This window comes from Mya arenaria, chromosome 7 (assembly GCF_026914265.1).
Source record: "Mya arenaria isolate MELC-2E11 chromosome 7, ASM2691426v1".
Taxonomy (NCBI): Eukaryota; Metazoa; Mollusca; class Bivalvia; order Myida; family Myidae; genus Mya; species Mya arenaria.
In genome coordinates this window covers 23,617,101-23,633,541 of record NC_069128.1, presented here as the reverse complement: position 1 = coordinate 23,633,541, position 16,441 = coordinate 23,617,101, and the positions used below count along the sequence as shown (strand labels likewise).

The window sequence follows — 16,441 nt, the reverse complement described above, 5'->3', positions numbered from 1 at the left end:
AGCTGTCAAAACTGGTCCTAAAACAAAAGAAAACACTTGTCAGTCTAATACCCCAGTTCTTTAATGTACCCTGGGCATATATCTGGGTTTCAACCATATATTCAGGTTTCAACTAGAGGTCTTAAGGGCAGCCCCACGAAATTAAGCCCATGTAATTATTGAGTGATCGGTATAATTGTTAATTGTAATGAGTGTAATCCTTTGATCCCTGACAATTGACACTGGCCGTGACAGACAGCTGGTTAAGGAGAATAAACAATTACAAATCCGATTTGTTTTAGCTAATTGTTTGTACAATCAAAGATTTAAGTTAACAATTAATCATTTGGAAAGCCTCTGACAAAAAACAAACTCCCAATTTCCATTTAGTCATTAATTAACAATATAAAGTGTGGTCTACTGAAGCTCGAGCACATGTGTGGCTAGAATAGATGCATTCGTGGTCACACATAAGTAAGTTATTTATTCGTGGTCACACATAAGTAAGTTATTTATTCTATTTGCTTAAATTAAAAAAAATCTTTGGACAGCTGTGCCTGTCTCATATGCCAAAATTAAAGAATGGTTCTATTAAAGCAAAATTACACACAACTTTAACACGGACTTGCATAGCTACATTTATGCCTTCATGACCCAACGAACACGGGAAGTCGAGGATTTCAACAAATCACCCCTGGAATACTGCATGGGTGGGATTCAATATATATAGACAACATAATTTGCAGTTTTATGTACATAACAGTTTAACATCTTATAAATTGTGTTCATCAATGTTTCGTTCATGTATTAGTGGCGTTGAGCAATTTCACTGTAAAGTGTCATATCAAGAATGCAGCATGTGCACAAATACAATCTTGTATTATTTCGAGATACAATAAACCTACAATGTTAGAGATAGTTCCATATCATACCCCATCAAGTCAGCAGTAATTCTTCAATCTTGTTTTCTATTTTAACTTTGATAACAAGAATATTAGCTGTAATAAAAAGATAAAGCTGGTATGAAGAACTGTGATGTGATCGAATTCAAGCTGAAAACCTTGCCAAGTGTAGGTGCAATTATTTACATAATATTGATACGATCTGATCATAAAATATCATTATAGTACAGGGGTTCAGTGCACAGGGGAGGGCATGGAATCAAACTTTAATTTCTAGTGATAGAAATTTTGAAATAAGTGGTCAAAATGGGCCAGCTAGCCCACATTTATGCCCATAGTGGTAAAATGCTTTCCGGGTTTGGTCAAAATCTGGATGATATATATAGTTCTTTAATAGAACTATATATACAGGGCTTGTAAAAACATTTGGTTAACGCATAAAAGTAGGAACTCAGACAATGTTTGCTCAGTGTTACTATTTTACTTTTTGTTTATTTATTTTATAAAGAAAACTGTTTTCAGATCAATTTTTGTTATAGCAAAATGCATCTAAATTAAAGCACTAATTTAACACTATTTTACTCGTTGCTACCCAAATTGCAGAAAAAAATCATAAAGTATAAAAAAAATATGTAGTTTTTTAGTGGGATTCGAACCAACGCCGGTAAAGTCAAGAAAAATTTAGTAACCAAGATTTTAACTGCTAGGCCACCACAGTTGATTCTTATTTGGACTTTTTAAAAATACATTAATATCATCATCTGTATATGTCTATCAACCAATCACACTACAACGAATCAAAATTGTTAGCAATATTATTAAAAATTGTGTTCTTCAAAGACAATATTTGAGCAAAAATCAACATTTGCTGTAGCGTTCCAGCTGTCAGTATTTTATTTTTAACACTCCTTATGATAATATTCGAAAATTTAACAAGTCCAATTGCCATTTCAACCGCCCATTTTATGACTTGAACACTGTTTTCCACACTTTATTTCGTCATTATAAAAAAGTGTGTTTTACAAAACTTGAGGGCGTCCTCAGACTTCAATACAACACGGAGGTAGCAGATACACTCAGACAGCAAGATCTGAATCTCAAAACAACGGAGCCATTAAAAATTTGAATAACGTAGGATAAAAGTTTTCTCAATCAAATTACCATAATATTGGATGTATTTACTTTTATCTGATCATCAGAATGTAGTCAAATGCATTAGATAAATTTCAATATAGCTTTATTCAGCATTTATTTATATGCACTTTAGACCATTCTGTCATAAAAATCCTGAATGGATTTTGCTAATTTTTTTGCAACTTACAGGTTGACTGATTATATAAATAAATTCAATTTATGAATGGTCTTGCCTTGTGGAAAATATAATTGCCTTAAAATATAAAGATCACCATACATAGGCCAGAAGACAATAAAATCATTCTATTGACAATGTCTATCTTGTCACAGTATAATAGTATGATTTACTTCACTTCTAATCTGATATCTAGAATAACACTCCAGTGAGATACTATAGACACTGACTCACTCCGAGGCAGCCCCAGGAGTTGACGTTAGAGGCACTGTAGGGGCGCAACTTTGGGCATGTGCCCCATACCCCAGGAAACCTTAAAGTAGGCTGGGAACATGGTCCGCGGCTAGTTTTATCCTAAGCTATTTTGGTGTAATTTATCCATATTTTTTCTACCATTTTGACATGAAAAGTTCACTTGATAGTATTTGATAGCTCATTCACCTAGTAGACCCCCCACCCCCTCCCTTGACCCACTAGTGCCATTTTACCCTTGTTTTTTTATTTATGAATAAACTTAATTGATTTTTAATTACATGCATAAATGGCACATTATCAGATAGCGGATATTAATTCATTGAGGACAAATCTAATGCTAACCTTTTAACTTTATGTAACTAATAATACAGCACACTGAAACTGTTACAATTTTTTGCTCCTTTGGACGGAGTAATCTGTAACATAAACGATATATTGACTCAGAAGAAATGCTTATAATACACTTCATTTTGGCAAAAGATGTGTTCTGATCGTAAAACTGATTATTTGTACCGTAACAGATACACATGTATAATGAGCGCTTTTGACCATATTTGCTTGATCCTGCAATTAAAGCATTTTTACAACAAGCAATTTTATACTTCTCAAACTCAGACTTGACTGAGGATGATACTGAATACGGACCAGACAAGCTTAAACTAACTCACAATAAATGTATTTATACATCAGAATTGATGAATTCAGACACTTTACTTCATTTGTATGAATGGTAATGTGCAGGGAATCAAGATTGGCTGCATTACTGTTTGTCTAGGGTGAAATTGATTTTATTTATCAAACCGATCGATCAAATTTCTTCAATATAAACATTTTCTTTGCATTCATAAACCATTTAATATGCCAATATATTATTTATTCGTCTCAACTCTTTTTTTATTAGCAGCTGGCTTCAGATATTTCAATCTGTTTGAAGTAAAATTATTTCATTTATAACCGAAATTTAAAGCCACCCAATTTCAGGTGAAGAAATATTATATGCATTAAAGTACACCTCTCTTCTTTTGGGTTGTTTTTTCTTTATCAAGTCTATAATAGCCTGATGGTTTGCCTTTTACCTTAAAATGAACCATGGACATTATATAATGCCTTAAAGCCTGGAAGTATGCCTTATACATTCGAAGTAAGCCCTAAAGCGTGGAAGTGTGTTTCACAGCCTGTAGATACGCCAAAGACTCACCAGGGAGACAATCTTCAACCAGTCTTACTTTATATTGTCATATAATTTTGTTTTCTTTACTGTCTAAGGTACTGGATTTTTTTCACTGAGATTTACACAGTAAGTCACACTTTTTGCTGCGCCCTCTTTACCAGCGGTACTTAAGAAAACAGTCAAGCACTACTAGTAAATTGTCAATTAAAAGAACGAGCTAACTTGTAGAATGTCAATCTTATTTGAAATCAGACACCATGTTACTACATTTTTCAATGTACTTAGCAAACATCTGACAAAGTCCTTGATTATTTAATTGTCCAACAAAACACTTGACAAAGTGGCCCCTATAAATACTTAATGCTTCAACTTCCCCTAACTCATCCATAGTCATTCTCCAGTCTGAACTATGCATAGAACCTTAAATGTACTTTAAATTTTGCAATCATAACAAAAAATAAATTGTTGTAAAAAAGGCGTGGTCGTATATGAACAATAAAATAAGAATAAAGTCCCTCTAATTAATTAATCTTCATTGTTTTTGTTTTTCTTTCTACAGAGATAATTGACCTTTGAAGATAATACATTTAATACTAAAAATTTACATGAAATGTGAGCTGACAATATCGAATATGTAAGCAATTACTTTTAAACATACACACATTTTTTACTTGATTAATTTCTATTGGGAGGGGGCAGTGATGTGCCTGAGCAAACAGTATGGAGACAAAGTGCAACAAGGGAGTTACTTGCATCAGTCTTTCATTGGGTCTGTTAAAATCTCTCCTGTCAGGAGAAACTGCAGCACCCACAGTCTAAGTGCATTACAACTAAACAGAGGTTTTAAGCATAATAATGCAGAGTTACATAACAGTCTGGAGGCAAAAACCTCAGATTTGCTTATAAATATTTCCGAATCTCTAGGCACTTTCATTAAAATCTTTGCAATTCGGTTAATAACCTGTTCCCAAGAAGGGTGCTTTTATTAATTGGTTTATCTCTAAGAGATGGGATTGTCTTAATTGATATACCTGCTAGTTTTACTGCAGTGCACTTTAGGATATCTCAGAAATACAAAATGCCCTCTAGATGTTTAACTAGTTATTGGTAATAATTAAATCAGGGTTTCCGCCAGCCCTTTATGGCTTGTCGGGCCTGACGTGCCTTCCGCTGGCAAGGCTAATTACCGACATGCGTTAATTATGCCGACATGCTTTAATCCGCTTAGCGACAACCCTTATCAAATCAATCATCAGTTCTGACATTACACAATTTTGTTGCGATTGCAACGGTTGCAACAGTTGACTGACAGCCAGAGGGCGTGTCGGGACTAATACGGCATTTGTATCAGCCATTCAGGATCGACGACAGCATGAAGGCGTGTCGGTGAGGATCGACGGTCCAATTAACCAAACTCCTCCTATTCTTTATCAAAATGGGAATGTGTGAAAAACACCACTGTCGTAATTGCGACCGTCATCACTATAATCATCTATGAATGCAAAGTAAACAATATGTCTTAATTGAGTTCGGTAACATTAATCATGTGTCGTTTTATTTTGTTTCTTAATCCCGAGTCCGTTTGTTAACCAATTATTAAATTATTATTGAGAACCGTGTGAAGATATCTGTGTTATTATAAACAAGGGTTATGCTATGTCGTCGTATGTAATTGAGTCGCGTTCCCGTCTTTAGTTTAAAAGTGTAAAGTTATATTTTGTGTTGCTTATTATTAAACATTGATTATTTTATTGTTCTTTTAATTTATTTAGAAAAAAAGATAAATACATCTGAAAATGCACATAACATTCCCTTTAAGTTATTATTTAGCCGACCCGGCTTTAAAAATATTAGCTGTAGCAGCTTAAATACGAATACACCCACGAGCAGTCGCTTTGCTCCGGGCTCTTTTGTGTTCCAGCATGCAGCGTGCTTTACACGTTTTGCTGCGACGTCAACGGTGTCAATATAAATAATACCCGCACTAAACGAAATACGAGTCGATCGATATCGTCGATATTGTATTGTCGGAAAACTTGAGAAATACCAATAATTAATGAAGAGAAACCATTAAACTTTTTCACAAATATTTTTAATGTTAATCGGACTTGAGTTGGTAATTCTAAATCATAGGAACATAACTGTAAACTTGTTTAAAATGCAGGAAATTGCACCATTTTGGATACGAAAATTAAAAAAAAATCGACGTCAGGAGGGGACACCCCTCCCAAACCCTCCCCTTCCGACATGCCTTAGGAAATTCATGGCGGAAACCCTGATTAAATAATCATTAGAATAAATCATACAAAAATCTCAAAATGAAGAATAGATAACCGCAATGGCAGAAACATATCAAAGGATAAAAGTAATTCAAAGTAACAAACAGAAATAAATAAAAAAAAGATATTATTCAAAGAGCATATAGACTCTGATCATGTGTACTAACATCCCGTGTCCCAGTGATCAAGTGTTCTAAATATCATGTCATAAGTGATCAAATGTACTACATCATGTTTCCAAATGATTATGTGTACTACATCCTGTGTCTTGAGTGATCATGTGTACTACATCCTGTGTCCTGGGTGATCATGTGTACTATACATCCTGTGTCTCGAGTGATCATGTGTACTACATCCTGTGTCCTGGGTGATCATGTGTACTATACATCCTGTGTCTCGAGTGATCATGTGTACTACATTCTGTGTCCTGGGTGATCATGTGTACTACATCCCATGTGCTGGAGTGATCATGTGTACTACATCCTGTGTCCTGGGTGATCATGTGTACTATACATCCTGTGTCTTAAGTGATCATGTGTACTACATCCTGTGTCCTGGGTGATCATGTGTACTATACATCCTGTGTCTCGAGTGATCATGTGTACTACATTCTGTGTCCTGGGTGATCATGTGTACTATACATCCTGTGTCTCGAGTGATCATGTGTACTACATCCTGTGTCCTGGGTGATCATGTGTACTATACATCCTGTGTCTCGAGTGATCATGTGTACTACATTCTGTGTCCTGGGTGATCATGTGTACTATACATCCTGTGTCTCGAGTGATCATGTGTACTACATTCTGTGTCCTGGGTGATCATGTGTACTATACATCCTGTGTCTCGAGTGATCATGTGTACTACATCCTGTGTCCTGGGTGATCATGTGTACTATACATCCTGTGTCCTGGGTGATCATGTGTACTATACATCCTGTGTCTCGAGTGATCATGTGTACTACATCCTGTGTCCTGGGTGATCATGTGTACTACATCCCATGTGCCGGAGTGATCATGTGTACTACATCCTGTGTCCTGGGTGATCATGTGTACTATACATCCTGTGTCTCGAGTGATCATGTGTACTACATCCTGTGTCCTGGGTGATCATGTGTACTACATCCCATGTGCCGGAGTGATCATGTGTACTTTATTCCTGTGCCCGAGTGATCAATTGTACTATATTCTTATGCCAGAGTGATCAAGTGTACTACATTCTTGTGCCGAAGTGATCAAGTGTACTACATTCTTGTGCCGGAGTGATCAAGTGTACTACATTCCTGTGCCAAAGTGATCAAGTGTCATACATTCTTGTGCCGGAGTGATCAAGTGTACTACATTCCTGTGCCAAAGTGATCAAGTGTCATACATTCTTGTGCCAGAGTGAGCAAGTGTACTACATTCTTGTGCTGACTGATTCAAGTGTAGGTCACATTCCCATCAGACGAACATGTCAATCTGTAAGGGTTAGAGCTGCATGGTGCCGCATAGTTGCATGGCCCATTATTTTATCATTAAAATTGTGACTGCATTTTTGTTGTTATCAACTCCATCTGCAGGCATTTAAGGATTAACTTCGGTGCACTTTTAAACATTAGAAACCTTAGCATCGCATGATCTGCAGATGTCTAAAACACTTGCACATTTGACTCCTGTAGATTTCATTATTTTATAAACAGGAACTGCATGCTTTTAGTGTGGGAATTTTTCTTTCATCTGTAGAATGTTGAGCAGGGTTGAATGAAATGTTATTTGCTACAGAAAGAATGTAAGAAAATGTCAAATATGCAGGAAAAGGGCACAAATAATTCATAGTTTGGTTCAAAACTATCACAACAATTGAAAATCATTCTGACAGCAGCAATGATGAATAATGTAATAAATGTTCAGGTCAAAAAACATGAAATGCCGGGTCAATGAATTTGTAAATAATTGTATTTTTCTTGCAGACATTGCCAACTTGAACAACAACAACAACAACAAGATATCTACATGTACATAATAACTTCTGTTTGAAAATGAACTAAGCATTTTATTTAGGATGGCCCAAATCCCTTAAGTGGATTTCAAGTCAAGTGCAACAACTATTGCCAGTAGATCGACATCCCACATCAAAGAAGCTGACTGCAGCCATCAGTGGCATATACATGTGAAATATCACCACGAACTTACAGCTCCTAAAGAAAAGGACTCCATCTAAACCAAGCATTCATCCTTTTTTGGCAAACAGTAGTTATACATAGTGACGAACATGTTTCATTGTTTGTGATGACTATTGATAAATTCCAACAACAAAATCAGTAATATTTATGGTAGCACTAACTCCAGGAGGAGACTAAAATACCCTTGACCTTATGGTATGTGTTCACCCTAGGGGCAGAGTGAAAGAAGCTGCATTTCTGTGTTCAACAGTTTCAAACTTATTTAAATCATCTTTTCACAGCAGATATATATTTACCTGGTTAAGTTCATTCTAATTGAGACTGTAAACAATACACCATCTATTTCGTACTTGTATTTTTTTTTGCTGCAGTTTTTATTGTTGGTATAATGCGTGTAAAAACAACACTCAAGTGACATTTAGTCCACTGTTGCTAATGAAGGAAGTGACAGTTGCCATTATCGAAACTGGCCACCCTCAAGGGTTGCATTGTAAACCTGACTTAACATAGGACCCCCATTTATAATTATGATGGACAAAGCTGGTGGACAGCTGTGCCATTTGTTTGTTAATTAATTTGTAATATGTCACTCATACACTTTCAACTTAAACTAACCTATGCTGCTGTTCAAAATATAAAGGAAAATAGTTCAATGAAATGTTTATATTGTCCAGGAAATGTTGGTGAGGTTGAAAAAGAAATTTTGAATCATTTTGGTGTTACGCTAAATAAATGTAGCTACAATTACAAAACTGAACAAAATATAAGCAGACATATTCGTCGTTGGTGAAGCTCATTCCTCCCTGATGAAAACAGCCGTCAAATTTCCATTAAAATGGCATTATAAACTGATATCTGATTCATTTAACTGTTCCCTCTTGTGCGCGGCTACTATAAAGACATTCATGCCAACACTAAGTAATTGCTTATTTCTGTGTATTAGTTATGCATAACCCGTACAAAAGTAAAACATTCTTTTAATATTAGTCAATGAAATTATCTTGTTACAAGCAAACACTGATAGGCTGACACATTTGCGAAAAAGAAATAAATGGTCGATTACTTGTTGGTTGCTATTTCATTAAAATAAATAATATAAAAACACAGCAGGGTTAGTGGAAAATGTTAACAATTTGCCTACTCCCATTGGGCGACTAAATAAATTATAGCCTCTAAATAATGTGGCTATTATGCAAATTATTTGCTATGCAGACAATATTAAAAACTAAACTAAATAGGATCATATGTTGCGACAGTTTCACAAAATCATGTAGACAAATGCTCTCATTTCTTTCTAGTTAATTAAAGGTAAGACATCAGTTTATCTAAGTCTTTGCCAATTCAGTAGCTCTAACGCTTTGTGACCGTGGTCGCATAAATACTTGAAAACAGGAGTGAAAAATTACTTTGGGACATTCTTCACGTTTTCAGTGAAATCAAACACCGCACAAATCGAAAAGTATGGTATAGGATTCGGCTTTCCCCCACCACTCATACTGTACATTTCATACTGCAAATGATTTTGATTAAAAAAGTTCTATTTCTTCAATGTGTTATCTGATAGGGGGATCTTAATACAGCCAAACAAGAGTTTCTTTGAGTTGTTTTATCATGAAAATTTGAAAAATGGGAGGAATGACTTAGCCATGCAAATAACCTTTATAATTGGGGACCACCTTCTAAATACACCCCTGGTCTTTGTGTACATGTTAGAGTCTGTCTAAAATAGCGTTAATGAGACCAATGGGTAATTAACTTGCCTTACAAATGAGTGACTTGCAATAAAAGCTTACAAGTTAGCATGAAAACTAAAAATGCTGATTTCAATACAGAAGTTTTAAATGATCAAGGTAACATTTTTTTCTCAAAACCAGGTCACCTTAGAATCCAAAGCTTTGTTAAACACTGGACAACATTTTCAAACATCCAAATCATTAAGCAATCAAAATGTCGCAGTTATAAAGGACACTCATCGATGTTGGCGGATGAACTCTTAAAATACCGCACACAGACCATCATCATGTTGACCTATCTAGTATCTGTCAGTCTCAATAAAACATTTAGGAGGGAACAAAATATCTGCACAAATAGAATAATAGATATCAATTCCTGAATAATAAGCTTTTACCATGAAATTATAGCCCCATATCTAGCATGTAATGTCTGCCGCAATTTCACTAATATGACCACTTGAATTTTTGTTCTTTGGGAAACACCCCTGTCATATTATATAATGCTGAATACATTCGTGATTTATCACTGTTGTTGTTTTTTGCTAAACAGAGAATATTTTATTGCATTACAATTTAAACCTTTTAATCCTTGAAGAAATATTACACCTAATAATCATAATATAATCCGCAGAAGTGCATTCCTAAATTAACTGAAAGGAAAAAAACATAACAAAATAATAAAACTATACAGGGTATAAAGCTTCACAGTGCAATAAAGTTCAGAAATATTGAAATGTATGCCAAGATGATTTGAAAGCATGCAATTTAGGAATAAAAAAGCAAATGCAAGCTAATTATATGCATACAAAACTTAAGTACAAAAACTTCTTTGTAAACGCAAACAACACAACATGCAAATCCTGGAACAACTAAAGCAACCCTTTTAAGTTAACATTTTTTCTGCAAATCATGTGGAAAATCTTTTGTATTTAATTAAAGACTTTCACTCAGCATAAACTGGTATAGAGTTCATTTCAGAATAGCCATTAAACCTTTTTATGACACAAAAATTGCCTTCAAGTACATTAAAATGTAGGTCTGTCATTTATGAAGTCAATTGTGTGTATAATTCAGCCAAATGTTTAACTCAGAGGTCATATAAACACACAGGACAGTAAACATTGGGAGGGGTGAAAACTAATGCAATTAGAGGATTTGAGCCTGGTCTTAAGAGGGGGTTATGCCTTGCCCCCTGCATACCAAATACTCCCTTCATATTTGGACTGAATCCTGCGTAATAAGTTAAACAATTGTGAGGGTCTGCATTCCAAGTTTGCTCAAATTTGAGTTTCTGCATACCATTAACCCTCCACAAAGAGTGCTGAGTACTCAATTCCCTTGAATTGTGAAATGTGTGTAGGTATAAGAACCAGCCGCCCGTTTAGCTCAGCTGGTAGCGCAGGGCCATGCTTAAGTGTTCAGGGGGACGTGGGTTCGAGTCTCGCAGCAGGCACACTTTTCCTCCCAGGTTAACTTTACTGGTGTCACAAGTATACCAAAACAGGAGCGGGGGTTGGTTACAGCCTAGGATCATTATACAAGTATACAGGCGACCTACAACACTAGTTTGTGCTCTTCTATGAGTAACTGTATGTCCATTGATAACTGGTTCATAAATCTACAATTTATTCTGTGCAGGCCTTTGAAGCTTTGTTTGTAAACAGATAAAAACTGCACATGTTGAAATTTTCCCACTTATGTTCATTTGTAGTTTGTGTTTACCTAAATGCCTGTTAAAATGATGTTTGCCCAAACACTTTGGGATCCGTATTATGCCTATTTTCAACATGAGAACATCCTCTTCAGTGATTATTAAAAATCAATATTTGATCAAAACTGATCAATGTTTAAATTTGTCATACAATGACAGATCTGAGGTCTAGATAGACATCTTCAGTGCAATACCACAGCAGAAAAATGCAGAAAGACGATTATAATGACTGCTAACATACAGAGATAAATGACTAAAATAGTTTTTTTTGGAAGATTATTTGATCATCTATCACCGCAATGATAAGCTCTGAAAGTAATCTAATGCACAAATGGACAACTGCAAATAAGGATTGAAAAAAGTACATAGTCTGAGGATTGAAAAAGGTCCAGAATCACTCAACATGCACATTGCTCCATTTATATAATGATTAATATTAAAACCAAAATAAGTAATTTTAATAACAGTGTTTGGATTTTTTCATTGTTTATTATCTTTTCTTTTCTTTTTTTACTTATTCATATCTTGCTTTACTTCTTTTATAATTATATTTCAATGTTTGCATCTTGCATTAAGGACCAGTATAATCACCAAATATTTATCGTAAAAAATGATTTCCTTATATGCAAATATATATGATTTATTTTCTGATTACATATTTTCACACATATAAAAGCTAACCTGTGTCGCCCCTACTCTGCGCTGTAATGCTGGGAATTATTCCAAATAACAACAGCAAGGCTGCGCCCGCGAGCGCCCTGAAAAAAATAAAAATATATTATTATCTATAAAAAACGAAAAATTACAAAATTTCAGAACATGAACATTAACATTTTGACGATAATATTTGTTGCTATTTGGTTTCAGTGTACTTTTTCGGCCCTTTTTGGGGCTCCATTCCCTTCTGAGTAATATATATTTTATCCCTACCGATGTAAAAATATTCCCTGAAAAAAAATGGAGGTGAATTGACATCTTAACAGCAAATGTAGCAATAATGTACCATTCATAACTATGTCGATATAATATTTGAATAAAAGGTTTGAAAACAAGATGAACATTATATGAATCATGTTAGTTTGTTCCCCTTTTTGCCAAAACGAAGCTATTTGTCTTTTCTCCAAGGGTCTCGCCTCCATTCCCCTAAATTGGAAAAAACACTAGGTGTGAAAATTAAGCTGTATCATGTTTGAAAGTGTTTTACTTTTTTTTTGTCTGCATTGTATTATAAAGGGTAACAAGTAAAATGAGCGTAATCATTATATTGTTGATGAATTACAAGGCTATTCAATCATACCACATGCTTTTTTATTGTTGTCTTTGACAGCATGATACAAAACAGTTACAGCGCCTGAAGCCTGCGTGATTGGAATTATAGACTTGCTCCTGTGTGTTATCTCAATAACCTGGAACCTGCTTGATTGGAATTATAGACTTGCGCTTGTGTGTAATCTCAATAACCTGGAACCCGCGTGATTGGAATTATAGACTTGCGCCTGTGTGTTATCTCAATAACCTGGAACCTGCGTGATTGGAATTATAGACTTGCGCTTGTGTGTTATCTCAATAACCTGGAACCTGCGTGACTGGAATTATAGACTTGCGCCTGTGTGTTATCTCAATAACCTGGAACCTGCGTGACTGGAATTATAGACTTGCGCCTGTGTGTTATCTCAATAACCTGGAACCTGCGTGATTGGAATTATAGACTTGCGCCTGTGTGTTATCTCAATAACCTGGAACCTGCGTGACTGGAATTATAGACTTGCGCCTGTGTGTTATCTCAATAACCTGGAACCTGCGTGATTGGAATTATAGACTTGCGCCTGTATGTTATCTCAATAACATGGTGCATGCGTGACTGGAATTATAGACTAGCGCTTATATGTGTTATCTCAATAACCTGGAACCTGCATGATTGGAATTATAGACTTGCGCCTGTGTAAACTATCAATAACTTGAGAATTGTTGCCCTTATCACAATTACTAATTCAATAACTCATTAAAATTACTCTGATTCATAACCAGTATTTTTTGTATCAAATATTTTAAAGAATATTACAAATATGACTTTAAAACATTTTGTTAGCTTAAGAACTTCAACAAACAGGATTGATTTCACTTTCTGACCAGGGTCAGTATTCATTAAACATCTTAAGTCATCTGAACTTCAGTCAATTTCCTATAAATAGAATTAAAATAATTGAATTATCAGTGTTTTTTAAATTGATAGTATGTATTTTTCAATCAGGCCAAAAAAAAAATAATTGTTTGTTTAGGGTAACCTTCCCAAAATTTCTAGGTAGGGTAGGTAGGGATTTAAAAAAAAAAAAAAAATCAAAATCTGTCGTAAGTTCAGAGTGTTTTCTTGCACATGGCAGTCTTTCCTACGTAACAGTCATTGCCTGACTTTGTTTTATCATATAAACAATAATTCTGATTAAAATCTGCATTTCTCTGCCCTTCGTAACTCTCTATTCGCTAAAGAATATTTTTTTTGCTCAGATACGGAAAAATAGTAAGGGTCTGCGCATTTTTATAGGTAGGGTCGGGTTACCCGAAACAGACATCTTTTTTTTAGGCCTCAAATAAATGCGTATAAGGAATTTCAGATAATATTAAGTTATTATATCATATAATAACTGAGGTACTTAACTTTAGCAATTGATTGAAGTTAAAACATGACTTAAGATGTTTTTTATGTAATACCCGAATACCGGCCCTCTACTGTAACGTCTCGACAACGTCATCATAGTTCTGGAAGCCTTAACATTGTCCCTTAATTGATAAACTAATGAATAATAATGAATTCATCTTGACATGCCTTGTGTCATTTTATGGCCAATGTATGACAATATTTCGAGAAATCGCCAGCGCGATAAACTGCAGAAGATACTTTCACCAAAAGCATGTTCGATTCAGTCAGTGCATTAACAATTTAACCGATTAATAAAAAACACCTGTTTAATTAGCGCGTGAATATCATTAATTTTGATTGATAGAAATTTTAAAAATAATCGCAATATTTTCTACTAAAATAAAACAGTACCTTTGCTTCATCTTGTTGAAAATGTTTTAAAAATATCCGAAAAATTAACACTCAGCTATCAGACGACATTACAACAAATGTGAACCATACGACAGACTAACAAGTTATCCGACAAACTTTGGTACTTAAGGTAAACCGCTGTGAAATATGTACGCGTAAACTCGACTGTGGCGGTTACCTGTTGCGCATGATAAGCAGTTTTCATGCAGCCGAGCCAGTACGAGAGTTTCAAGCTGTTAGCTTTTAATTATTTGAAAGGGGATTAGAACTTTAGAAGGCACGTTTTTCTTTCACAAACCTTAGTCAAGTGTATAAAAACGGACATACCCTGATCTACAATATTTTATCAGTGTCCTTAAAGTCATTATATTAAAATTGAAGCGTCTTGCTAAGTAAGGACAAATATACAACAGATTAAACCCACAATAAAAAAGGCTATGTAATATCTTTCTTGACATTTAAGCCATCGGATGTATGCAATACTTTGGAAAGGTCCATATTAAATCAGACTTAATTTTAGTAATTTAAGTTGTTGAATTTTGTCGGGCCAATATGATTTACCCGAACATTTTACAAGGGAGACTACCTCGACACAATCCACATCACTTTGCTATACTTGCCCATCTTGATGATGTGGCAGTCGGAAGGTAGAGAAGTGCATGCGTATTCTGAGTACGTGGTCCTGTCCTTCTTTACATAATATTTCAATGAAATGTTAAATATTTCATTAAACACAAACACACACACTCTAAATGATTTGAGTCAAATAAGTGTACGATTATGATATGAAATAGGTGTTTGGACACTTGCTGTTTGTTTCTTATTCAGAGATATAGTGGCCAATAAACGCACGCTACCAAATTTTGAATTAAATAATCCCCACCACCACCCTCCCCCACCTAACACAGGCTAATACAGTAAATGAGGCTGCAAACCTAGCCACGCCCCCATGTCACCAGCTATTTTCATTGCACTGTACAAAAATACTCTGCTCTGAAAAACATAGTTTTTATTTCAAACAGTGCATGGAGGAGACCCAACGTAAGGGCACTGGCACCGGATTTTCAAACTTATTCATTTTTTTAAAAAATCAAAAAAATCTTATAATTCTTATATATATATAACTAAAAAATATAAAACCGAATATGTAAAAAAATGTTGAAAAATATTTTTTTTTAAATATGCACTTTGTACTGTATAATATACTAAGTGCATATTTAAAAATAAAATAAAAATTCAATATTTTGTTACATATCATTGTTATATATTTTTAGTAAGGAATTATAAGATTTTTTTTTGATTTTTTTTTAAAAATGATTAAGTTTGAAAATCCGGTGCCGGTGCGTAAGGGACACAACTTTGGCCATGCGCCACGTTCCAAAAAACGGAAGTTATATTTTTTAAAAGTGGTTATGTTTCGGAGGGTCACACCCAGCCGTTCATGAAGTATTTGACTATTTAGTCTGAAATTATGCATTCTGGTATTGTTTATCCTACATTCCATTGCAACTAAGGGCACTTTGACATAATCATTCAACTTATTATTGATAGAAAATAAAACAAGTGTACCATGTATATAACTTTTAATTTTTATTCAAAACAAGAGGAAGTAGATATCAACAATACACATAATCCTACAAATCATCATAAAGATTGGGTAGATAACGTGGCATCTAAGGACGGTACGAGTGTTACCCAAGATGCCCTTATATTTAATCTAATGAGCAACCCTTTTACGACGTGGCTAATAGAAACACACGTTCGCTTTTTAAAGATTGGTTACAAACTATTGCTTATTAAGTGTTCAAAAATTGTGTTTGCTACCTACCTAATTAAGGAGCTTGCACAGGTGGCCCCAAATCATAAACTTGAAAATGACAAGTATAGACATG

At 34.7% G+C, this 16,441-nt stretch overlaps 1 protein-coding gene across 6 annotated transcripts in view; it reads right to left on the bottom strand.

The window, feature by feature from the left end:
* LOC128240915 (collagen alpha-1(I) chain-like) overlaps positions 1 to 14,690 on the bottom strand; it is an 83,593-nt gene extending 68,903 nt beyond the window's left edge. For all 6 annotated transcript variants that reach the window (XM_052957904.1, XM_052957905.1, XM_052957907.1 and 3 more), the window contains exons 1-2: positions 14,550 to 14,690; positions 12,182 to 12,258 (exon numbers count right to left, since the gene is read on the bottom strand). In XM_052957904.1, the coding sequence (XP_052813864.1) occupies positions 12,182 to 12,258; positions 14,550 to 14,560 (88 nt within the window). In that variant the 5' untranslated portion in view covers positions 14,561 to 14,690. The remainder of the gene's footprint in view (positions 1 to 12,181; positions 12,259 to 14,549) is intronic.
* Positions 14,691 to 16,441: the final 1,751 nt, after the last annotated feature.